Below are 27,134 nucleotides of genomic sequence, written 5' to 3'. Positions count from 1 at the left end.
TCAGGTGTCATTATATCAGTGTTTCCATAGGGCGTGTGCACTGTGCACGGATAGTAGCTTGAGTGGAGACGCCCCGCGTAACCCGCTATAATGTTGTTACTCCTGCTCCATTACTCTGTATATATACGCATGCTCCCTGGAACACTGCCACGAGAGGAGAGGAGAGGAGAGGAGAGGAGAGGAGAGGAGAGGAGAGGAGAGGAGAGGAGAGGAGAGGAGAGGAGAGGAGAAGACGATGATCTGATTCCCTTGCTCTAATGGAATATGTATGACCTCTAATAGCCTCCTATAGTCTGCTGGCTATGGTGTGTAGAGGGCTTCAGCAAACAGAGGAATAATGAGTAGATGTACCGGTATATGCTGTTTACATTTTACATTGTGTCATTTTTTGCATGAAACTTGGTCTTTTTGATTAAATGGTTTTGAATTCACTTTATTGCAAATAAGTATTTTTCCATGTGGAAAGTGAGACTTTGTCTTTAGATACCTTGCTTGATGTGCGCGTCCTTGTTAACTGCACTTTGTAGCACACACCTGTTTTCTTAACACTCCGACTCCTCAACCACTTACCAGAAACCTGTTGTTGGTTGACTGGGTTAATGGCTTACTCAAACCTTGCACTTTGTCAGTCGCTCTGGATATGAGTGCCGGCTAAATTCCTATAAGTGAGAACAGTGCATACTGTGGAGCACAGTGGTTCTCACTAGCTGTTAGCAAATAGAGAGGACAGGGTTGGTATCTACAGAGGTCAACTCCCTGCATAGCAACCATGTCCTCAAGACTGAAGACTCACCAATGAGAAAGTGGAGTGCACCAGGGTACACTCTGTAAACACTCCAAGGCTTGCTTCATTAGCTTTGACAGCTTCATACTGTAGTGATTTTCAAGCTTCCCTATATCGTATGGCACAGTACAGAGATACATATTGTAAGGATACATAAGGACCCATGGCACTTGGGAGTAATGCACACAAATCAATGTCATCATATTTCATAAATACTACTATTGTTCGAGGGATAGGCCCAACATATGAAATGATTGATTTATTGAATAGAATTCTACTGATTTGCTTTAGATTTGATATATTAACCACTTAAGCCCTATATAGCTACTTATTAGAGGTTCGGGCCCCTACTGTAGGTATGCGGCCCTCATACCTATGTCGCACTGCCGTTCCGACCAATATGTCTGAGTCCTAGTGTTGGGGCTTTGTCAGAGTACTACCCGTTGTACCGGTCTGTCTGTGTCCCTTTTGTGCCCATATTCAGTATCGAGATTTCTGTCTGTTTCTGTCTGTCTACCATGTCCCTTATATGCCCATATATAGAGATATAGACCTATGTATCTGTCAGTCCTTGTCCCTTTTATGCCCCTATATGGAGATCCCTGATGTCATCAGCCCATTTATTGGAATGGACAAATTGGTTGGATCGGCAGTTCTTGACAACTGGATATCAGATTTACTCAACAGCAGGCAGGGGTATGACAAGTGAAAATAGCTGATCTAAAAGCTCACGACATTGGTCACCGCGACATGTTGTGAGCTTGTTGATCTGCTATTGTTTGTATTTTGGAAAATATTTTAAAATGTGTATATTGTATTGATGATAGCCGTATGGGCTTTGGCTAGCCCTGCAAAGAGCAGACAGGGAAGAACTTGAATTGAACATGAAGAAAGACAAACACATAACCTTGCCAGTTACAATAGCTGCACCTACAATACACATCATCCAAGTTACACTAACAGTTTATAACACATGCATGCCCGAATGAGAGCTTTTCCACATGAATATTCATCACTCAGAGACTTCAGAGTATCCTCAAATGTGCCCTGCAGTGAAGTGAATGTGTTGTAATTGTAAACCATAATTCATCTGACTTAATTGTCTAAGTGAAGCCATACAAAGTAGTATCGAAATGAGTGATACTTTGTGCATGCTGTGCACCTACAGTATGTCATGTGTACAGTGTGTAAATGTAGCATACAATTCAGTAACATACGCAGAAATATAGACACCTTGCCTTGCATTTTATACTCATGGGGGGTGACAGGAAAAGTCATGGAATGAGAGAGAGAGAGAGAGAGAGAGAGAGAGAGAGAGAGAGAGAGAGAGAGAGAGAGAGGAGAGAAACAAAGAAAGAGAGTAAAAGACAAAGAGAAATAAAGAGAGAGAGGTGAGAGACCTGCCTGCCTGTTCATGCTTGATAAGAACAGTGTGGTGAAAATAAGGCCCAGTCACATCAGAACACCATCACAATGAGGAGGCTCTCCGAGCGCTACAGGGGAGCTGATGGCCTAATGCTAGCTACGCACAGGAGACCTGTGGCTGGGGACATTAACATACTGAACAGCAAATGGGGCAATTAGAATATCATTGCTGTCAGGCAGAAACCTCTTATCTCCATATTTTACGGCCCCACTACTTGATCATACGGCAGCGTCACACAAAAGCATCAAAAGTAGCAGACCAGCAAACTCGTTTCAAGCTTGTAGATCTGCTACTTTCACTATTTTCCCAGTTGAATACTGAAAAGGAACAGTTTTGGGCATAATATGAGGTTTCCACCCGACACAGACAATAATATTCCCTTGTATGTGCAGGCAAGTGTATGTGCACATGGGAAGGCACGCGCACAGGCACAAACGCACATGCACGCACAAGCACACGCACGCACACACGCACGCACTACACACATACCGGTACAGTACACTGCAGTCACACTCACACACTTGAAGTGACAGGAGTACACACACTGCGTGCATGCAGAACAAAACGTTGCCATCAATCTATTCATCTACTGACTGCTTCTATCATGCTACACATAAAACATTTAACTTTAATGGCTTCATTTTATTCATTTTGCGCATGATTACGTTTTCTCCATAGTCATTAAAATGTTACAGAATTGCCTGCATAATTGAATCATTGTTTGGCTAAACATCACTGCAGGGTTAACGTTTGACATTTTGTCGTAAATCAATCTTTTCTCCAGGGACTCATTTGAGCTGAACTTTTCTAATCGATCTGCGCTTTAAAATGCATTAAATCACATTTCAAAGTGCATTTTTTTTAAACGTTCGCCTATAATGACAGGGACACTAAGCATAGAAAGTGCAAAACACAATGATAACAAAACTTTTACAAACTGCATCACACACTGAAATGCTGTTTCAAGTCGAGCAAGTTTCAAATCTCTTTAGAGTTTATTTTGAGCAAATGAATGGACCCAAAATCAATCCACAGTGTCTACCTACTCTCAGGTGTGAATATACCTGCTGTACATGTATATTCATCCTTAGGCCAACAATAACAGTACAGCTAACAGTATAGGTCCATTATTTATTTGTCATTTTAGCTACGGACCACCATTTGATGAGATTTAGCCTCTCAGAACCAAAACATGTTGGTACTATAGGAGAAAAAAAGAAAGAAAAGAAAAAAGAGAATCTACATTCTCTAATACTGTAGACTTCTTGTAGATTAAGTAATGCAGATGTTCAAACATAATTTAACTAATATAACTCTTGAGAGCGTAAAATGACCCGTAGGGGTCCATTTGGTTTCATTTTACACACTCAAGAGTTAAAGATCTATAAGAGTCCATTTGGTTACCAACTCTCCATCATTTAGCTGGGGACCACCTGGAACCCCCTCAAGCACCACTGGTGGTCTGCCAACCACTGGTTGAAAATCACTGTAAATAAATATACAACATCATACATGTACTTACTATTGACGGTGAGGCACATGGACTTACTATTGGCAGTGAGGTACATGGACTTAATATTGACGGTGAGGTACATGGACTTAATATTGACGGTGAGGTACCGGTACATGGACTTACTTTTGACAGTGAAGTACATGGACTTACTTTTGACGGTGAGGTACATGGACTTACTTTTGACGGTGAGGTACATGGACTTGCTGACGTCTGCTCCCACGTCGTTGCTGACCTTGCACAGGTAGAAGCCGCTGTCGTCCTCCAGCACGTGCTTGATGAGCAGAGAGCCGTTGCTCAGCAGCGAGACGCGAGAGCCGCTGTTCAGGGGGATGGGCTGGAACTGGGGGACCCCCGCACCTGTACACGCCACACAGAGAGGGAGGAGGGCTGGGTCACCATCATGACGGTTGAAGTTGATTTGTTAATCAATTCATTAATCAATTAGTTAATCAATCCAATTCCAAAGTGAGTGACACCCACAGCCACAACACTAGAGGGAGCAGCGACCATGATCTGGTACCACCCAAATTTAGAACAAACATGGGTAGTTCTCATTCTACTACTCTGCTTAAGGGTGGAATGCCCTGACACCATCCATTAAAGCATGTGTATCACTGGTTTCTTTCAAAACTGTCCTGAAAAAACATCTATCAAGAGACCACAGGGGGAGGTAAGTGTAATTTTCTCATCTCTTTTGTACATAGTGTTTGTATTTGTTGATGTATGATTGTGTTAATCACTTATGTAACAGTATGTTGATGAATTGAATACATAGTATTCATAGTAAAGTCCCCATGCAGGACTGTTTATGTTATCCCTTTAGCCTTAATATCCTACTATACCCGGTGCTGTTAACATTTCTGACTAATAAAGTATTCAATCAAAATTGTCATACAAATAATTAACAATTTTACCACATTTAAACAGTTCTGTTTAAATGTTCTGTAGAATTTAAACAGTTCTGTAGATCAAAGGTTCTCAAACTTTTTAGGACCCCCCCCAAAATAATCATATTTGAACTGGGGGCCGGTGCATCTACAACATCGTAAAAATCTGAGTGCTCATTTGCACACACGTAACCAAGCAGACCCAGTTACATTTGCGTGTGTGTGTGTGTTGCTTTTGTAAGTTTACATTACATACACGCTTGCATGCGTATTTGCATGTGCGTACGCTTGGGCATTGTGCAGACCTTTAGCACATGCTTGCATGTGTGAAGGTCGAGTGTGTGTGTGTGTGTGTGTGTGTGTGTGTGTGTGTGTGTGTGTGTGTGTGTGTGTGTGTGTGTGTGTGTGTGTGTGTGTGTGTGTGCGTGCACGTGCGTGAGTGTGTGTGTGTGTGTGTGTGTGTGTGTGTGTGTGTGTGTGTGTGTGTGTGTGTGTGTGTGTGTGTGTGTGTGTGTGTGTGTGTGTGTGTGAGTGAGTGAAGTTTTTGATGACGAAGCTTGTCGGACTTGGGGAAGGCTTGTAAACGTTGCTTCTTAACACCAGACCTAAATCCTTAAATCAGCAAACAGCTGCCAGGGAGAGTGTAGCAGAGCCCAGCGTCTGCTGAGTGATGCAATGAGAACAGACACAACGCTCATGTCCGACACCACCGCTGATTGGTGCACAGGAGGACGACAAGAGGACGAGAGAGAGGAGGGGGAGAGAGAGGCAAAGAAAGATGGGGATTGAGAAGGAACCATACTGACAGCACAGGCAAGAAAGGAAGGAAGATTTGTTTTTTAAATGCACTGGGTGCTGCAGTACTTCTGCACTCTTCCTCAGCCCCTAAAAAGGATATGGATGGAAATGTCCCGATTTTGTTGTGTGCAGCACTGGTTCTCAAAGTGAGGTCCGGGGACCCCATAGGGGTCCTCAAGGGGGGTTTCAGGGGGTCCCCAGCAAAATAAGTTGAACCTCAACTCAACTCAACAAAACATGGTGATTTGGTGAAGCAGCCTTTCACCACTATGCACCACAAACCTGGAACAATATTCCAGGTTACACAAGTAAGACGCCCTAAGGGCGAGAAGCGTCGTGCACATGGGCGCATGCACGCATCCGCCTGGGTGACAGCAGACTGCTGGGTGAGCACTGGCGCTTTGGCATGGGTTCCTCTCAGTGGACTACAAAGTTTGTCAGGAGCAGAAAACTCTGTAAGTTTCAACTGTGAGGTGTTTGGTTGAACAATGTACTGGGATCAACTTTCCCTCTGCGTCCTAAAATAAATATTGACACTTGGGCTACAGTGTGTAAGGCCGCTTCTTTGTCTTTTAAAGACTATTAATGGGATCAACTTTGACCACTAAAGTATCTTCGGATGGTGGTCCGTGGCCAAAAACATATTAATTTGGTGGTCCTTGACATGAAAACGTTTGAGAAACACTGGAGCCTCTTACTGATGACCCTTTAGGCTAAATCTCGGGCGCTACATATATCGTTGCTGGGAATTGCTCTTGGGCAACTACAAGGGATCCAGAAGCATAATGAAACACACAGCGTATTCCACCATGCTCCCAGACTATTAAAACATATACACACAGTACGTGCAAACTGTGCCAGATGCCGCATTAGCCCCCGTGTTAAATTTAGCATGCGGAGATTAGAGCATTTAGCGGGCGGTGGGTTTTAGCTCTTTAATTAAAAACGCAGTCAAGTGGTCATGGTTAGCAGGAGGTCAAGTGGTGACACTGCTCCTGTTTCCTCTGGTGTGGAAGAGAGAGAGAGCGAGAGAGAGAGAGAGAGAGAGAGAGAGTAGGGAGAGAAAAGCATGGTAGGAAAATAGTAGAAAAGAGAGACAAAGGTACTAATGTGAAAGAGAGAAAGAACAAGAAATAAAGGATAGGGGGGGGGGGGTGCACGTGCAGTGACGTAAAAAGAGAGTCTGTGGTCTTGAATTATGGATTTTGCATAATCCAAGCGGAGTTGGCCGTTATACTAATTAGTGGTTGACCTTTCTTTACTGCAGTGCTTCTTAAAGTGGGGTCCAGGGACCCCCTTCCCCAGGGGTCCTCGAGGGGGATTCAGGGGGTCCCATAGCACAATCAGTTTGACCCTACAGTACATCGGCTATTTGAGGAGGGGGGGGGGGGGGGGAACGTTGTGAGCTTGTAGATCTGCTATTTTCAAAGAAATCTTCATAAAATGTGTGCTGTCTAATCAAAGGAGCGCCACCAGCTGCGCTGCTTGATTTTTGCCGTACCCAACATGGCAGCCATGTAAACAAATACACAATGTCGTTTACAGCCAAACATCGCTCTCAAGAATGTTTTTGAAAACATTTGAAGTGAGAAATAGACAATGCAGTGACCGAAAATGTATTCTATTTGATCAACATTACATTGAGATCTACAGTATGTTAGCTTACCTACCTCAAATTAACATTTATGGTTGCTGCATGGTTACTAGCCTATAGCCTGATGGGTCAATAAGGCCAATGGGTGATCTCTCACTTCACAACACACACACACACGCAAGCGCACGCACACACACACATACACACACACACACGCGCACACACACGCACACACACACAAATCCTATCAAAGCCAAAGGGTGGAGATCAGATCTGCAATTCCTTTGATCATGGGATGCAAAACTCGCACACACGCCCCACTCACATATTACACGCATACGCACGTGCACGACACGTGCACACGCAAACACACACACACACACACACACACACACACACACACACACACACACACAGACAGACAGACAGACAGACAGACAGACAGACAGACAGACAGACAGACAGACAGACAGACAGACAGACAGACAGACACAGACGCACGCACGCACGCACGCACGCACACACACACACACACACACACACACACACACACACACACACACACACACACACACACACACACACACACACACACACACTCCTGGTTCCCCAGTGGTTGTATAGTGTGGTGTTGTTAAAAGCTTTCATGTCTGGTTATATGGATGGCAGAACACACACCTGGGACCTCCTCTTCAGCTGCTCAAGTACAGTAGCACCCACCAATCACCTGCTGCCTCACTCTGTCTGTCTGTCTGTCTGTCTGTCTGTCTGTCTTTATATCATCTATTTTCGGTGTGTGACACTGTCATACGACGGACCATCTGTGTCTCTTTTGATGCCTTTGTGTAATGCTGTAGTACAACGTTTTCAGGCCGACGACCCCTTAGTTGAGTGAGAGATGAAGCAGGGACCCCCACAAACTTTTCATAGATTCCATATAGTTTCATTGTTTGACAGCACAATCATCAGTGTATTTTGGATTCATATAATTTGTGTTTTCAGATATTTAACCACTTGAACCGTCAATAAGCCTACTTAATAAACTTGACCTTTCAGTCTGTTCTGAGTGTGCTCTTTTTTCCCCTCTACACCAAACCTCTTTGAAGACCTCTGCTGTAGTGTGATCAAGTAGGGCGCTAATTTATGAAAAAATACAAGAAGATAAAATATGGAGATAAGAGGTTTCTGCCCGGCGACAACAACAAACAAAAATCCCAGACAATGTCTGGTCTCATAACACAATCACAATATCTATACAATAATAGCCCTAGGCTGGTCCAAACACACTGCAAGTCATACTAGAGCTTCATCAAATGCATCCTGAGGCCAGCGTGCAGCAGCCGATTATACATCTAGGCTACAGTTCATTTATTCATAGGTCACTAACTGGTCAAAATAATGTGGGCCTGGAATAAACAGAGCATGACCAAATGTACCTTTAAAAAAATAAAATAAAGCTATGAACTGTGTTTTATGGGAATTAACAGGACGGTTGGATGTGTCTGAGCAGCACTGACAATACCTGTCATACAGAATAATGTCTAAAATCATGATAGTGTGAGAAATGCTGATTTAGAAGGCATTTGTAGAATCCGCCTCAAATCTTACTGGGTTAAGATACATGCAAAGATACAAGCGCCCATGGGCTTATTATGCTTGCGTCCCTGGTTTGTTTTCCAGCGTTATGCCTTCTTACTATCCTACTAATAAACGACGAATGCCTGTCTGTCCGATATCTGTCTGATATATAATACGTACAGTACATGCATGCTGACATCATACTGCCGCCTGTACTGCGCATGCGTCTGCACCATGGTAACAGCCGCATGCTGAAACAGTACCCAAATTTGGAGATGACTGATACTGTACATCTGGGTGCTCCAACATTAATTCTGAGACTCCTACATTCAATCCCTCATATATTGTGCACACCCCATAACCCAAACTGCACATAATTCGGAGCACATCATGTTCGAACGGGCAAGGACTAGTATGTTGTTATGTGGACTTGAGGACTGCTCAAACTATGTTAGTGGTCTTAGCTCATGTTGAGAAGCACCGCTGTAGCCTACTGTACCTTTGGAATGTTCCCAGACTATGGTGGGTCGCGGGTAGCCTTCAGCAGAGCAGTTGAGAGTCACAGTTTTTCCGTAAATTCCATCTTGGTCTTCAGGCTGAACCACAAACTGAGGAGGAACTACACGCACGCACGCACGCACGCACGCACGCACGCGCGCGCAGCGCGCGCACGCACACACACACACACACACACACACACACACACACACACACACACACACACACACACACACACACACACACACACACACACACAAACTGATTACCACTTAAACCCCCAACACTTGACTCTGGTGTACTCTTTTTTCCCCTCTACACCGAAATATCTTCACCAAACCCGCAGAACAGGGATTAGATGCTCGGGTTCAAGTGGTTAACCACTTAAACCCTAGCATCCTTATTGTGGGGAAAGCTTTTGCAGAAAATAGCAGATTGTGGTGATAATTAATTGCAGCAGTTAGCTGCAACCACCTCAGCGCAATAGGAGAAGGATATCAAATGAAACACAACCACCTTAAAGACTACTAATCATTGTGTTTATCCTTGCACTCAGTGCACAGTCTGCATTCAGTAACCTCTGTACATAGAACATGATTTCTTGGATAGTCTACTGTTTAGAGACTGATGATAGGTTTTTGTACTGTGGGTTACCTATGATCCTAGATGACTATTTCTATGCATTTGATGTATTACCTTGTGTTTGCCCTGCTTAAAATGTAAATTGTATAAACACTGTACAATGTACATACACTGAACATTTATATTGTAGAAAATGTAAAACAGAGCAATTACCTTTAAACACTTTTGAAAATTGTAGAAACACTGTACATACAAACAGAGCAATTACCTTTAAACACTTTTGTAGAAAAACTGCTATTTGTGCACAACCTTATGTGGATAAACTGGATATATAGGCCAACTATTCTGGACAACAAATGCACAAGTCAGTTTTGCAAGTTATATTTGCCTCAGTTGCAATGTAACAGCTCTGTGTACACATTTATATTCTCTTCCAATTGCACAAGAATTACTTTTGTTTTGATTGCATTGTTCCACTTTTGCTTTATAGGCATTTAGCCGACACTCTTAATCCAGAGCGACGGACAATAGCAAGATAATACATCAACACATCAAATGCATAGAATAGTAATCTAAGAAAAAACGTTGGTAGACCAAGCACCTATTCAGCTAAAAAAAAAAAGTCCAAAGGTTCATTAATTCGAAGGTTCATTAGTCCGAATTTAGTTAGGGTTACTGAGGTTAGGGTTAGGGTTAGGCATTCTTAACAGATTCGGACTAATGAACCTTCGGACTAATGAACCTTCAGACCAATGCCATGGCACTAGCTAAAACGTTTATTAAAAAAATATCTAAATTACATGTATGGTCATTGAGGGTAGACCAGGTAGGCAGTGCTACGGTAAGTGCTATGGGGCCTGGGCTAAGGTGTAGTCTGAAGAGGTGAACCCCCCTCCTCACCTCTGACAATGAGCTGGCTCTGGTGCTCGACGGCGGCAGCCTCGTTGCGGGCGATGCAGGTGTAGTTGCCGTTGTGGTCGGGGGTCAGGTTGGAGATGCGCAGGGAGCTGGTGAAGTCGATGTTGTCCACGGTGACGCCCAGGCTGATGGGAATGGGACGGCCGTCCTTCTGCCAGGTGATGTCCAGAGGCTGGTCGCCCGACATGACCACGCAGGGGATGAAGACGCGCTGGCCGATGGTGAAGCGCTGGAACTCAAAGGGCTGGATGTACGGAGGGACTGGGAAAAGATTATAGGAAACAGGTTGGAGAGTGAGGTAAGACAAGCAGAATTTGGTTGTGTCACACCAAATTCTGGGCCCTGGGTAAAAGGATTCACTTACATTCTATTGAAAAATAGCAGATCTACAAGCTCACAACGCGGCACCGAGTGCCGCGCTGCGAGCGGTGCCGTGTTGTGAGCTTGTAGATCTGCTATTTTTGAATGTGTGCAAGTCTTTGACTAATTAAAATCCTTCTATGGTTTTTTGAAAAACCTATGTTTCTATGTCAATGGTACTCAAACCTTTTCATGTGAAGGACCCCCAAAATTTGGCCACGGACCCCCATCTCAAAATATTTAGTTCCAGGGACTCCCCAGAAGCAAAATTTGGGTTAATAAAAATACATATATTCAAAGATTTGCACACATTTTCACGACTTTTCAAAAATAGCAGATCTACAAGCTCACAGAGCGGCACCGAGTGCCACGCTGTGAGCTTGTATATCTGCTATTTTTCAATTACTAAAGTATAACATAATTAAGGCCCCTCCACCTTGGGCCCTAGTAACTCAGTCCCCCCCTTGTGACACCCCTGAAGATAAGACATGGTGAGATGTGATTTGATTCTTGGATCTCAAGGATGATGATTGGGACCACCCACATTTAGAACAAACTTGAGAAAGTTCTCATTCTACTACTCTGCCACCAATGTGAGGAATGCCTCGACACCATCCACCATCTTTCAAAATTGGCCTGAAAAAAGGCTGTTTTCCTTCTTTTCCTTTTGTTTGTATTTGTTGATGACATGTATTATTGAGTACATTTTTGCACCATTTTACATGGAAAATACGTGCCAGGCTTTTCTCCGAAATTAACTCAACATAGTTGAGTACATGGGTCAGAAATATTCAGAACATCTACTCTAAATGCATATATACTTTACTTGATTTCTTTTTGTGTTTCTGTCCTTCTCCCATGCCTCGAAAGGCCTCTAGTCCTATGCCTTTCTCTACCTCGTCTCTCAAAGAAGGGCACTCTGCAATAAGATCCATATACCAGAATTCTCTGGGTGGAACATTTTGTCCTTTTAGCAGAAGATGCTAAAGGATCTCTCCAAACAAGGGTGCTCTCTATTGTTCAGAAGGGAAAATCTATATGCATATACAGTAAATCGATCGATCAATCAATCAATCAATCAATCAATCAATCAATCAATCAATCAATCAATCAATCAATCATTCAATCAATCAAACAAACAAACAATGGATCTATCTATCTATCTATCTATGAATAGTGGTAGTGTACAGTCAGTGGAGTGCTGTAGTGGTAATAACATTCCATGATAAGACCTACTCAGGTGAACTAAGTGAACTGGGCTCTCTGGGGAGTGCGTAGCCATCACACAAGTCATCTCTGTTTGAGTGTCCAATGAGTTCAAATAACATTGAAATAAGCAGCACTTTAGCCGCTTATTTAATTCACAACAAAGTGGAGATAATGGACTCCCGGGATCCCCCAAGACACTCCAGCATTTTAAGCATGAGCAGAGTAAATTAACGAATGCACTCACTCGCTAACACCACTGGGAAGTGTTGCATTATATCATCTCTCTATCTATCTCTCTCTCTCTCTCTCTCTCTCTCTCTCTCTCTCTCTCTCTCTCTCTCTCTCTCTCTCTCCCTCTATTTCTGTCTCTCTCTCACTTACGCTCTGTCTTTCTCTTTCCATCTTCATCTAAATCTCTATCAGTGTTTCCCTCATTCACTAACCTCCCTGCTCCCTCCCTCCTGTTCTGTGGAAAGGTTGATGTCGCTGCATCATCATCAGAGTACAGGGAACGGAGATGAGGGGGATGAAGTGGAGAGCACTTGTTAACATTCTCTATTATGGGTAGTGACGCCTCGTTGGAGGCTATTTACCCCATACTGAATCCCGGAAAAGATTTATTTATGCAGTTTATGCAGCTATGTTTCTCTTTTTTTATGGCGTGGCTCCTCAAAAGGTGAGCCCTCTAGAAGAGGGTCTGTCTGTCTGTCTGTCTGTCTGTCTGTCTGTCTGTCTGTCTGTCTGTCTGTCTGTCTGTCTGTCTGTGAGTCTTTTGTAGCTAATCACACAAACCATCGGATGGATCACACCTTTCTTCTGAACACATATTTTCATATTAACATGTTTCATACTTTTATGAAGTATTTAATTCTGGGTTTCACCTCTGATGAGGCTGAAACCATGCCCACATTTGGACTACATCAACATCATAGATCGCTCAAAGACGGCTAAAGTCACAGGCTGGACTGGCTGGTCACGTGAAATCCTCATAATGAAATGGGAGCCACACGGTTGCTACCGTACATCCTGTACATCCAAATAGCTTTATATGCTATTTTCAAAAGATTTTTATACAGTAGAAAACTTGAAATGGGACATTCTGTATAATGAGTACATCTACTTTCGGTACTTTAGGTACAGTTTGATGCCAATACTTTCGTACAGGAATTTGAATTCCGAACTTTTACAGAGCATTTCTATATTCTGAGAGGAGTCCTCCATGCTTATAATTATATGATTTATGGGGCGGCATAGCTCAGGGGTAGAGAAACCGTTATTAGAGCACGAAGGGTTCCCGAAGGGTTCCCAGTTCGAATCCGGGCTCCCCCTGAGTTAATGTCGAAGAGTCCTTGGGCAAGACTCTGAACCCCTAATTGCTCCCGGTGAGTAGTTTGGTGCCTTGCATGGTTTCCTCCGCCACCGGTGTATGAATGTGTGTGTGAATGGGTGAATGTAATGCACAATCTATGTAAAAGCGCTTTGGATAAAAAGCGCTATATAAATACACAATTTACCATTTATAACTTTGTCAGCAAACCTTTATTTCTGTAACTATTTGTATTTTGCCCGTATCTTTAGTACATAGCATTATAAGACCATGTTAGAATAGCATCTCTGTTAGAATGGACTATAAGAACTGTCTGAGAATGGGGCAGGGGAGGGTTGTGCCCCGACGGGGCTGCCAGGAGCAGGCCAGGAGGCCTGGCTCCTTATGATCTGTAATGCTGTTACTCTGTGCAACTTTTTGACCTTTAACCTAGAATTAATGATTGCTTTAGCTATTGAAAAATAGCAGATATACAAGCTCACAGCGCGGCACCGAGTGCCGCGCTGCGAGCTTGTAGATCTGCTATTTTTGAAAAAGTCGTGAAAATGTGTGCAAATCTATGAATATATGTATTTTTAAAGCGAACGTTTGTAACTCAAATTTTGCTTCTGGGTGGTCCCTGGAACTAGATATTTTGAGATGCTGGTCCGTGGCCAAATACATATCAGTTTGGGGGTCCTACACATGAAAAAGTTTGAGAACCACCGAGAGAGTAGTCTCTCAAGAACAGTAACTGAGCTCCAGTTAAGTGAAAAGGACCTTTTCTTTGACAATGGCTAGCCAGATTGCTGACATAGAAACATAGGTTTTTCCCAAAAACCTTAGAAGGATTCAAAAGACACTTATAGAATAGAAAAAATTCAAATTTTCAGGTTTTTTCAAAAATAGCAAGCTCGCAGCACGGCACTCGGTGCCGCGCTGTGAGCTTGTATATCTGCTATTTTTCAATAGTTAAAGCATAAAACAATGATACACAATAATGTGTACCCTTTCTAAATGGGTTAAATAAAACTTTATCAATCCTTCATCCTTGTGGAACATTAATTCTTCCATAAAAGAGTACTTTCCCCACCATTGCATCCAACGGGGACATACCGGTACATACCTCTGACTCGAACATGGACACTCTGGGTGTCCATCTTGTTGGGCTGGACCATCACCTTGCAGTTGTACTCGCCGGCGTCCACCTGCTGCACGTTGGACAGCTTCAGCGTGCCGTTGTTCTCGAAGGCACGCTGCCTGTGGTTGAAGGGCAGCAGCGCCGAGTTCTTGTACCACTTGATGGAGTAGTACGGGTAGCCAATCACGCGGCAGTGCACGAAGGCGTCCCGCCCAGCGATGGCCGTGATGTTTTTCATTGGCCGGATGCTGGCGCGGCCTGAGAAAAGTGACAGAGAGGGAGAGAGGGCTCTCTATAAACACATTTAATGGCGGGGGGATTTTACAAGATCACAGCACATTATAAGAGCCATATGTGTTTGTGTTTCGCTGTTTGGGCCTTTTTGGGGAAATAAAATGTTTTTATGGAGAAATACACGCGATGGATGCAATCTTGCACGCCGTTGCATGTTTGTTCTCAATAAAAGCTTTTAATTGCAAGTAAGTAATTGCAGGATGTTGTTATTGTTCTACGCAGCTGTCATCATTAACATCACTCTGCCATCACTGCATTTGCTGATTACGGTATGTGCAAAGTGCTTCTTTTGCATATAAATGATTGAATTTGAGCATCATTTGTGATGTGATGAGCAGATTAAACTGAAAGTGCTTAAGTGTGCTAAAAGACTAAACTGTTTAGGTGGATAAGATTTAAAATGTTTACCTGTGCCAATAATACTTAAAGCTCAGCTTTCACAGCTTGCTTACAAACACCTGGTATTATATTGGCTGTCTCCTAAAATGAGAACGTACAGTAATAATCGCTACAACATCACATGTGGAGTCGTTCAGGCTACTGCTGTAAGAACACACACAGACACCAGCACACGTGTAACCACACACACACACACACACACACACACACACACACACACACACACACACACACACACACACACACACACACACACACACACACACACACACACACACATATAATGTACACGCACACCCCCTGCCACCCACCCACTTTCCGACACACACGCACGCACGCACGCACGCACGCACACACAAACACACATACACACACACACACACACACACACACACCCACACACACATAGATCTCTAGGCGCCCACAAGCAAGCCACAGATAAATGTATTCATGCATACAGGATAAATATATTTTTCTTCAGGCTATTTACAAAGCGGCCCCATTTTGGAACTCATTTCCAGATATGTCTATGTGCAGCAAACCAGGATAATTGGTTTGACCTGAAAATGTGTATGTGTATGTGCATGTAGAAATAGCACAGTAATAATTTTGGAGAGAGCGAGGTTACAGTATCACAAATACACTAGAAGCAGGAAATTGCACTTGTGCAGATCCATGTTAAGATTATATATATATATATATATATATATATATATATATATATATATATATATATATATATATAAACCTCCATAAAAAACAAGTAAATTATTTAACAATAAACAGTACCAGAAACAAAACTAAAAAACAAGTAAGACGCCCTAAGGCCAAGAAGCGACTGTCAGGTCGCCTGAAACAACAGAGCTTCTAAATACGTACGCAGACTATGCACACAAACTGCGCCCAAGTTGACAGAGCTGCGTTCCTGTCTGTGAAAGCCACAGCCAATGAGTGACGTGGCACAGACCCATGTGAGTGACTCAGCCAATCAGCGACGCGTCACAGAGTCGACCCATGTGAGTGACTGTTACAACAAATGTGTTACTTACAACCTTTTCGTCATGGATGGAATGAGAGGGAGGAACTGAAGTCGATAGGTAACGAAATGTTGTGTATTAGCGTGACGGACACATGAGCGTGACAGACATGAGCTGGACTAACTGCGACCTAGCGGTCGCAACAAAACAGATTAAAACTCCCGAACAGCAAAGTTCTTTATATTCAATTTATATTCCAAAAATTATAAAACAGAAATGTAAAAGATGTGTCTGTTTCACATCTACGGTAGCTTGACCAATCCAGAGCAACAGAACTAGTAGCTCCTCCCATGGGTTCCCAGAACTCTATTACTCAAGTACTATACCACCCCAGTAGGGAAGCACTACTACTCAGGGTTAATAGACTACACTGAGTAGGACTGAGTCCGAGGCCGAGCCATAGCGCATTATGGAAACATATCCAGAACAGGTAAAAGACGTCATCCGTTTTCTTCATTCTTGTAATAGTTTAAAGAGCCATAAGATACACACACACACACACACACACACACACACACACACACACACACACACACACACACACACACACACACACACACACACACACACACACACACACACACACACACACACACACACACACACACACACACACACACACAGAACCCATGGATCCAAACCAAGACCCCAGCATTAACACCATTCAACCACCAGTCAGACAGAGACAGCCAGACAGCAGATACAGCCAGTCAGCCAGATAGACAGACAGACAGACAGACAGACAGACAGACAGACAGACAGACAGACAGACAGACAGACAGACAGACAGACAGACAGACAGACAGACAGACAGACAGACAGACAGACAGACAGACAGACAGACAGACAGACAGACAGACAGACAGACAGACATCCAGCCATCCAGACAGACAGGTTATGTGTATTGTTGTTGTTTTGGAGGAGCTGATTTGACAAGCACCTCTTACGTTTATTCGAGCCTGGTGGTAGACGGGCCCGGCCGAGTTGCTGCAGGTGCACCGGTAGACGCCGCCGTCCTGCACCCCGGTGTGCGTGACGTTCAGCTGGCTGACCACGTGGCCCTCGTGCGTCTCGTAGTGGCCCAGGTGGTGGTGGCCGTCCTTGATGACCGGGTCGTCGTCCAGCGACCAGGTGCAGCCGGGCGGCGGCGTGCCCTTGACGTGGCACACCAGGAAGACGGGCTCGTTGGGGTTCACCACCTTCTCGCTGAAGGAAGACAGGATCTTCGGGGTGCCATCTGTTGGGGCAGCAAGGGGAGAGAGGGGAGTTAGGGGTCGGTTATGTTAGTGGTTCTCAACCTTGGGGATCCCAGATGATCAACTTAATGTGCAGCATTGTTTTCTCTCTCAACAGTAAACAAACCAACATAAAGTTTAAGTGTATAGAGGGTATCAATTAAAGGCCTTTTTAATACCTCGAAAATGACAAATTAAACATTGGCCAAACTGTCAAATATTAGAGACATAAATTGTGAAAATAGCCGATGTACATGCTCTACACACGTTAGGAGGCGTATTTTCACAATAGAACCGTGTTATACAAAATGTTATGCCTCAACTCTTAGTGCTCGTAGGATGGACGGGTGTTCACCAGTTAAAACATAAATATAAATGATTTTAGGGGTCGCGGCTTGAAAAGGATAAGAACCACTGGGTTATGTTATTTACAGAATTTGATGAGGTAAAGATAAACGTATATCGTCTCTGTCAGGTAGAAACCGCATGTCCAAAACTGTCCCTTTTTAGGATTCAAATGGAAAAATAGCTAAAATCTGATCTGCAAGCTCAAAACGTGGCGCGAAGTGACGCGTTTCGAGCTTGTGGATGGCTACTTTGATTAGTTTTTTTTCATGCTTTTGTGTTACACTATACTATTATCAAGTGGGATGTTAATTTACGGGGGGAAAAAAACACAACAGGTTGGAATATGGAGATAAGAGGTTTCTGCCCGACAGCAACGTTATCATGAAAGTGGGAATAAGCTGCAGTAAGCAAGAACTCTAGTCAGCAAAACACAAAGGTAAATAAATGGTCACATAAGTGCAGAGAGGATAATGTAGAGCCTCAAATAAACTAGGGATACCAGGCAAACAAGGGACCTAGCATCTGTCAAAACAACATGCTACACAATATGTAAATAACAGTCTTATTTGTGATAAAGAAGAAAGAAAAAACACGAGAACAAGTGACCAAGATGGATCTGTAGTCTGTACAGTAAACTAGCATCTATCGAAAGAAGAAGGCTAGAAGGGGACAGAAGGAGAGAGAAGAGCTAATTATCTATCTAGGTCGTCCTCAGACGAGCCCTCCATCGTTGTTTCCAGTCATCTCGGTTCTCCATACATCTGGCCAGCTCATTGGTGTTCTGTGTCCCTACGTCTTCCTTGAGTACGTCCACGTATGTTTTTGTGGGACGTCCTCGCGACCGGTGCCCATGTGTTGGCTCCCACAGTACCAATTTGCTGGCTGGAAGCTCCTGGTGTCTTTGGCAGTGTCCTGCTAGTCTCATTCTTCTGGGGCAATTTTCTCGCTTACCCTTGGTATTCCCTCATACAGGCTCCTGTTGGTAACATGTGCACTCCTGTTGATGTTGAGTACTGCACGCAACATTCTAGTGTAGCACCCATCTAGAGACTTCTGCAGGGTTGGCTTCAGGGTCCAGCATTCACTGCCATAGAGGAGAACAGACTCCACTGTTGCAAAGAAGAAGCTAAGTTTGATTTGGCGGGGGAGGCTAGATGGTGAGTCCTCAAATTATGCCGGAAGGTTGGATATGAGTGTGAAGTTCTGACTGCAATGGGGAGTTTATTCCACAGGGAGAAAAGTCTTGTCTGGTCAGGTCATCAGAGTAGGAGGAGAAAGACCATCACACAGCTGGGAGGTCACAGGTCCCCTAGGATGGCCAGCAATCTATCCCTGCAAAATGATCCTTGAGAAAGATGCTGACCCCTTCCCTCTTCCAAAGGCCCTGCACCTGGCTGCAGCTGCACTATGACCCCTTGGTCTCACTGATGCATATAAAGTGGCGATTGCTGCATGTATCTCAGGACTGGGGATACACAAACTAAATAAAACTAAGATTCAAAGTACTACTGAACACTGTATCAGCCATCTCTATGACAAAAATAGCCCATCTACAAGCTCACAACGTGTTGTCAGCTCGTACATCAGCTATTTTTGGCTAAGGTTCCTAGTTATTATCCTCCCAGAATATGGATGCTGGGGTTGAAGTGGTGAAATGACAATCAGTGTGTCCAGTGTGAGTCAATAGACTTGTGTCATCACATCGTCACAGCCAAAAATGTATTTCCGGGTAGATAATGCCAACAGTGTCGCATTGGAGGAGTAATATTTATTTACCTCATATCTGGAAGAGCAGGACACACTTGTTATTGATATTGTTGAAATATACTATTTCTTAAATATCCACAGGTTGACATACAGTATGAGACATAGCTAATGTTTTGGGCACTTTAATGTAGATTGTGAAAACATCTAGACTTTCTACCCTGAAATACCTTTTTTGTTTACATACATTGAAACATATTATTTGGTCTATAATATACTGGTACATGGTACACATGTTGTGGCTGGTAGTCATAAAAAGTGCCCTTTTAGGGAGGCCCTTAAGTCACTGCACACAGGATACTTATATAGTGCAATAAGGTGTACCATAACGTGTTATCAACACAGCTCCAATCTAAATTCCTATCCCAGGCTACCTTATGAATATGGATCCAGGCCAGCTTTATTTCCAGACTTAGAAAGGCTGGCCTGCTGCTGCGTGCTGATAACCCAGGCCTGTTCCACATGATTATAGATTATCAATATCCTCTGGCCACGGGAGACAGTTGCCCAAGCAACGCCACCAAGGTAAGCTATCGGCGTGTGTGTGTGTGTGTGTGTGTGTGTGTGTGTGTGTGTGTGTGTGTGTGTGTGTGTGTGTGTGTGTGTGTGCTGGGATGTCTGGGATGATCCTGCTAATGGCGGCCTATGGTGCAGAGGCACAACAGTCCCTCATTAACACACACGCCCTGTATTGATCCTCAGGGCCCAAATCTGTTTCTGTGAAGTCACCGCGCGTGTGCCTGCGCACACATGCACGTGCACACGCACGCACGAACGAGCGCGGATGCACACTGGGCAGCTGTTACTGTGCAGCTTCGGACCTACAGTATTTTGCACATACAAGGAGGGCAGATTTTCTTAATACCAGAAAAAACATAACACACACAGACTCACGCAAACACAGATACAGATGCACAAATGTTAAATTGTTATCTATGCAAAACACATGCCTCAACTCAAGTAGCTCAATTACTTTCGGGACGTAACAACTAAGTATAAATCGGACTTAGTTTTTCTAAATCCTAACCCCTGGGGGCCTAGACCTAACCTTTAATGCCAGACAAAATAATGCCCCCCTCTAATATTTTATAAGACGTTCAATGTTTTGGGATTGTCTGTTCCTAGCCGTTTTTGTAGTCTGTTCTTGTTGCCTATACAGTACAGCTAATCTTTGTATCGTTGCTGTCGTGTGGAAACCTCTTATATTCATATTCTAACTTTTTGTGTTTACTTGTCAATTAATGCCCTAGGTGATGATCATACTACAGTGTCACACAAAATTATCAAAATATATCTGCAAGCTTGATCTGTTATTTTCACTATTTTTTCATTTGAATCATGAAAAGTTACAATTTTGGACATACTGTATGAGGTTTCCACCCAACAGAGACGTTAGTGAGTGCTGGAAAAATGGATTGTAGTTTTCCATGTCAAGTTCTTTCCTGTCTTCCCTTGCATTTATTTGGGTCTAATCTCTCAAGAACAGATGAAGTGCTGTGAACAAAACAGAGAGGGCGCTGTTTTTCCCTTTTCTTTGACGATGGGTTCGCAGACTGATTTGTGTCTAACTAGAAAGCCGGCTGACACAACTCCGTCTCGCCTTACCTTCCATGCAGACTTCTTGCCCTTACCTTCAGTGGTGTAAAGTAACTAAGCACACTTACTCAAGTACTGTAAATTCTCACGTATTTTTACTTTACTCAAGTATTTCCAATTTCCAATACTTTTACTACCACTCCACTACATCCCAGAGGAAAATATTGTACTTTTACTCCACTACTCCACCACTTTTAAAACTTCAGTTACTAGTTACTTTGCAGATATAAAACATTAACCACTTCAGCCCTATTTTACACATACTGTACTGTAGGCTATTTGACAATAGCCGATCTACAAGCTCACAACGTGTCGCACTGACACGTTGTCAACATTTTCATACTTTTACTTTTGGTACTTTAAGTATATTGATGCCATGCATTTGTACTTCTACCACTTTTTCTAGTCACATGTTCAAATACTGGATTCTGATTGGCTAAATTCCGGAGGTTATGGCAGAACAACCGCCGCAGTTGTGTGAGGACGAGATCAATGCGCCTCAGTGTACATCCGGGGACTTCAGGAGGTAGTCGGAACACCTTTCCCCCAACCAACATATGACGGTCGTAGCGGTCCTATGTTTACTAACGTGCGTACGACGTCGCCGATTTATTTGGATCCAATGCAATCCGCCAACTTTAAAGCCCCTTTTCTCTGAACCTATGCCTTTCTGGAAGCGAACAGCCTCTATTTACGGCCGGAACGGTCCTTCTAACTGACGTTAGCTTAGCTGTATGCTAGACATCTTTCTCTGCATGGAGTTGGCGTCATCTGGTGGTGAGTAGAAGATGTTGTTTGTGGAACTATTTGCTGTCGTCGCGGAAGTTTTATAGGCAATAATGATTGTAACTTAATATCCTTGCAAGTTACAACTATGTGTTTTCTTTCATGTATACGGAAAAAAGTGGTAGAAAAGCTATTTACCACTCGGGGTCGGACATTATGCTCTGATAATGTCCTGTGTGAGGGTGTTATCGGACTCGGCTTCGCCTCGTCCGATCACCCCCTCACACAGGACATTATCAGAGCATAATGTCCTCTCACTCGGGGTAAATTGCTTACTTCTACTCAAGTAATATTTTGAACACAAGCATTTCTACATTGTGGTATTGATACTTTCACTTAAGCAGGGACGTGCAGAGAATGTTAGAGAGGCAGGGGATAACATTTCGAAAAGGGCCTTTTGGTGACCATACGAAAATAGCAGACCTCCAAGCTCACAACGCGTCGCGCTGCGACAAATTGTGAGCTTGGAGGTCGGCTATTTTCGCTACTTAGTAAAAACTGCATTCATGGTCTCGATAGGGCACTTTTTACAGACAGATAAAAGCGCAGGGGCTCAAGCCCCCTTTGATGTCTATGTGTGCACGTGCCTTCCCTTGAAGGTCGGGTGACATGGCCAAAACAGCTAATTAAGGCTATCAAATTAGCCAAAATTTTTAATGATGTCATGTACCCCCATGTTAAATTACCTAATCAAATTAATTGTGGGCTCGCCTGGAAGGCGAGCACACGTATGTTATCTTCATTATTTATTTCTATACTATACTAGTCAGTATCCTCAAAACTTTGGCGCGGTTCATCTCCTAAACGCTTACACCTTTCAACACCATTCAAATTTTTATGTGTTCAGCTTACTGAGGACAAGTGTGCGTGTATTTTTCATTTTGAAATGTTTTGTAGTATAATTATAAAAAAATAAAAATGTTTAACTTTAAGCACCCAATGCATTTTCAATGGGTTTAGACAGAGTGAGACATAGGAAAGGGACCCATGTTTATATTAAGTCGCTGTGGCTGCAATATTCACACTTCAGATATGCTATTTATATCAATGCGTTCACACAGGTCTGCTGTCTGATTTGATCCAAATGTCTAAGCTGTGTGATGTATAAAACTATAGTTATAGTTAAAACTATAAATAAATGTCCCTCTACACTCTACTGATTGACACAGCTGTGATTAAAGGCTTGGCTGTCATTGGCTGTTCTGTGGTGATGTAGCCTTACATAAGTCGGTCCTGCAGTGACAATGTGAAAGTCTCGGCAGAGACGTCTTAATGTAAGGCTAGTGGTGCTGCAAAGTAACCAAGTACATTTACTCAAGTATATACAAGTACTTGTACCTACAGTACAATTTTGAGGTACTTTTACTCTACTTTCCATTTTTGTTACATATACTCTACTATAAATACAGCATTTGACAGCTTCAGTTACTTGTTATTTTGCAGATTTTATTATTAATAAAAAAACATAGATGGACCACTTAATACTGCTATGAAGTTGATCTACAATGTGCACGCACGCACACGCACGCACGCACACACACACACACACACACACACACACACACACACACACACACACACACACACACACACACACACACACACACACAAACAACTGTTACTGTGGAGACGTTTGCTTGTATTTGTCTTTGAGACATGTTTTGTAGTGTTTTAGAAATTTTACTTAAAAAGAATAAGGGATTATTCTAAGTTATAGTTTTGCTTAGGCTTGCACCCCAATTGTTTGGCTACAAATCGGGAAAAATGGTCTACATTTTTTGTGCTGGATGTGCTCTAATTTGTGCAGTTGAAATCATCAATTGTGCTTTTATATATATTTATATATATAAATATTTATATGGTTATGAATTAGCAAATTTAGCAGCAGTTTACTGATTGCCGGTGCAGCAGTATTTCATTGTAGAAGATAGCAGCAGAACAGTGGTGTCGTGTAGAATATCTCAATAATGATAGCAGCACAAATTATAAAATTTACGGCAAAATTCAGCACTAAAGAATGACACCATTTTTATTATGTTTTCATCATATCTTACTTTCCATTTTTGTTACTTAAAGTTGTACTATGTAACTTTTTTTATAAAACAAATCTTAAAATTCTCCTAACTATTAAATCACAAAAGTTTTAGAAGATCCGCGCCGTGAATTTCAGCCTGTAAAGCCTTCTCTGTATGTAAACTGAGATCCTTGCCGTGGACCGGATCTCGCGCCAAAATTGCGTCATCACACTACCGGCCAATCACAGCGAGGGTTATACAACTGCCGGCCAATCACAGCGCATCTTGAAGTGGGGTCGCTATGGCAGCCATATTTGTTGTCGCCCGTTTGTACCATCCCTTCTCTAGGTAATTTCGCCTACCAGGCAGGGTGAAGGAGTCCGTATCTCTGGAATTACTGAACGCACAGGAACAAGGGACCCCTTAAAAGATAGATCTCAGCGAGGTGGAGGCAGACGCGGGGGTCTGAAGGTACGAAAAACGTCCGAAAGACGCGGACGCGACCGCGGTTTGCTATAGGGCTAATGACCACTAGTTGGGCATCTTACACAGTATGGCTTTAAACTCCACTACAATTACAGTATTTGACTGCTTCAGTTACTTGTTACTTTGCAGATTTTAGAATTAATACAAAACATAGGGAAACCTGGAGGTCCTTGAGGGTCCATTGCTGGTTCCCAAAGTGTGGTTCGGTTACCCCCGAGGGTCCCTGAAAGGTTTCCAGGGGGTCCATGGCTGGTTGCCAAAGTGTGGTTCGGGTAGAGTACAGTAAAAGTACAGTAAGGTTCAGTAGAGTACAGTAAAGTACAGTAAGGTACAGTAAAGTAGAGTACAGTAAAGTACAGTAAGTTACAGTACAGTACAGTACAGTACAGTACAGTACAGTAAGGTGCAGTACAGGTTAGTAAGGTACAGTACAATACTTAAAGTATCCTATTTGTTGGGTTGGAAGCGAGCCCACACTGTTTCGAAGGAACAGTCTTTCTAGTTTATTGTAGTTACTGTACTGAAAGTAGTACTTTCTGTACAGTAACGGCAATACCTTAATTTGATTGGGCTAATATGGGGGGAGGGGCGGAGTCGAGTATCCATATCATTGTGGGCTCGCCTGGAAGGCGAGCACACGTATGTTATCTTCATTATTTATCTATCAGTCAGTCAGTCAGTCAGTATCTCCTCAATATTTTGGCGCGATTCATCTCTTAAACGCTTACACCTTTCAGCACCATTCAAATTTTTATGTGTTCAGCTTACTGAGGACACGTGTGCTTGTATTTTTGGTTTTGAAATGTTTTGTAGTATAAATATAAAAAAATAAAAATGTTTAACTTTAAGCACCCAATGCATTTCCAATGGGTTTAGTGAGTGGGGAGAGAGTGGAGAGAAGGATAATAGACCCATGTTTATGTAAAGGCGCTGTGGCTGCAGTGTTCACACTTCAGATATGCTATTTAGATCATTGCGTTCACACAGGTCTGCTCTCTGATTTGATCCAAATATCTGAGCTCTTAGTAAGCTGTGTGATGTATATATTCTGAGTTAAAACTACAAATATCTATAAATGTCCCTCTCCACTCTACTGATTGAGACAGCTGTGATTAAAGGCCTGTCTGTCATTGGCTGTTCTGTGGTGCTGCAAAGTAACCAAGTACATTTACTCAAGTATATACAAGTACTTGTACCTACAGTACAATTTTGAGGTACTCTTACTCTACTTTCCATTTTTGTTACATATACTCTACTATAAATACAGCATTTGACAGCCTCAGTTACTTGTTACTTTGCAGATTTTATTATTAATAAAAAACATAGATGGACCACTTAATACTGCTATGAAGTTGATCTACAATGCACGCACGCACGCATGCACACACATTTGAGACATGTTTTGTAGTGTTTTAGAGATTTTACTTAAAAAGAATAAGGTTTTAGGATCCCGGGCAATGGGATTTACATTATATCCAGAACCCGCAGGGACAATCAGCCGTATTAGTGGTTGTTGTTGGTTGTCAGGGAGATATCACAACCAATGCATTTTCAAATCAGATCCACAAACACAATAAAAGTCATGCTCCACTCCTCAGTCTGGAGTGGCCACATAGAAGAACGCCTTGGTTATAGACATAGTGGAGGACAGATGTGATCTGGGATTGTTAACCTACAGTAGATGCACTCAATATACACCTCTAGAACACATAGAATATGTACAGTAAGGTTCAGTAGAGTACAGTAAAAGTACAGTAAGGTTCAGTAGAGTACAGTAAAGTACAGTAAGGTACAGAAAGGTACAGTACAGTAAGGTATAGTAGAGTACAGTACAGTAAGGTACAGTAAAGTACAAAACAATACAGTAAGGTACAGTAGAGTACAGTAAAGTAAAGTAGAGTACAGTAAAGTACAATAAAGTACAGTAAGGTACAGTGGAGTACAGTAAAGTACAGTAGAGTACAGTAAAGTACAGTAGAGTACAGTAAAGTACAGTATAGTAAGGTACAGTAGAGTACAGTACAGTACAGTAAGGTACAGTATGGTACAGTAGAGTACAGTATAGTATAGTACAGTAAGATACAGTACAGTACAGTAAGGTACAGTAGAGTACAGTACAGTAAAGTACAGTACAGTAAGGTACAGTACAGTAAGGTACAGTAGAGTACAGTAAAGTACAGTAAGGTACAGCACAGCAGAGTACAGTAAAGTACAGTAAGTTACAGTAGAGTACAGTAACGTACAGTAATGTACAGTACAGTAGAGTACAGTAAGTTACAGTACAGTACAGTACAGTACAGTACAGTACAGTAAGGTGCAGTACAGTATAGTAAGGTACAGTACAATACTGTAAGGTACTGTACCTTAGTACCTTAAAGTATCCTATTTGTTGGTTTGGAAGCGAGCCCACACTGTTTCGAAGGAACAGTATTTCTAGTTATCTTTTGAAACTGCCCCAACAAAAGCTGTCCGAGGTGTGTTTCCAACTTTCAAAACCAACTTTAAAACTATCAGTTCTAGGGGTAAAAATTATACAGCATTCGCTATAAAATCAGTGGTTATACCGGTAAAAAAATACAA

The 27,134-nt window shown here is 42.7% G+C and overlaps 1 protein-coding gene across 1 annotated transcript in view; it reads right to left on the bottom strand.

Annotated features, from left to right (window-relative positions):
* Nucleotides 1-27,134, bottom strand: part of dscamb (Down syndrome cell adhesion molecule b) — a gene marked incomplete at both ends in the record, with an annotated part of 264,878 nt that overhangs the window by 56,378 nt on the left and 181,366 nt on the right. Inside the window, 5 exons of the mRNA XM_080731519.1 lie at nt 3,901-4,080; nt 9,080-9,199; nt 10,561-10,839; nt 14,580-14,852; nt 17,265-17,561. Of these exons, the coding sequence (XP_080587645.1) occupies nt 3,901-4,080; nt 9,080-9,199; nt 10,561-10,839; nt 14,580-14,852; nt 17,265-17,561 (1,149 nt within the window). The remainder of the gene's footprint in view (nt 1-3,900; nt 4,081-9,079; nt 9,200-10,560; nt 10,840-14,579; nt 14,853-17,264; nt 17,562-27,134) is intronic.

The sequence above is a fragment of the Nannobrachium achirus genome (assembly GCF_963921795.1).
Source record: "Nannobrachium achirus genome assembly, chromosome: 8".
Taxonomy (NCBI): Eukaryota; Metazoa; Chordata; class Actinopteri; order Myctophiformes; family Myctophidae; genus Nannobrachium; species Nannobrachium achirus.
Note: the sequence above shows the minus strand (reverse complement) of the source record. Positions and strands in the feature narration are given on the sequence as shown.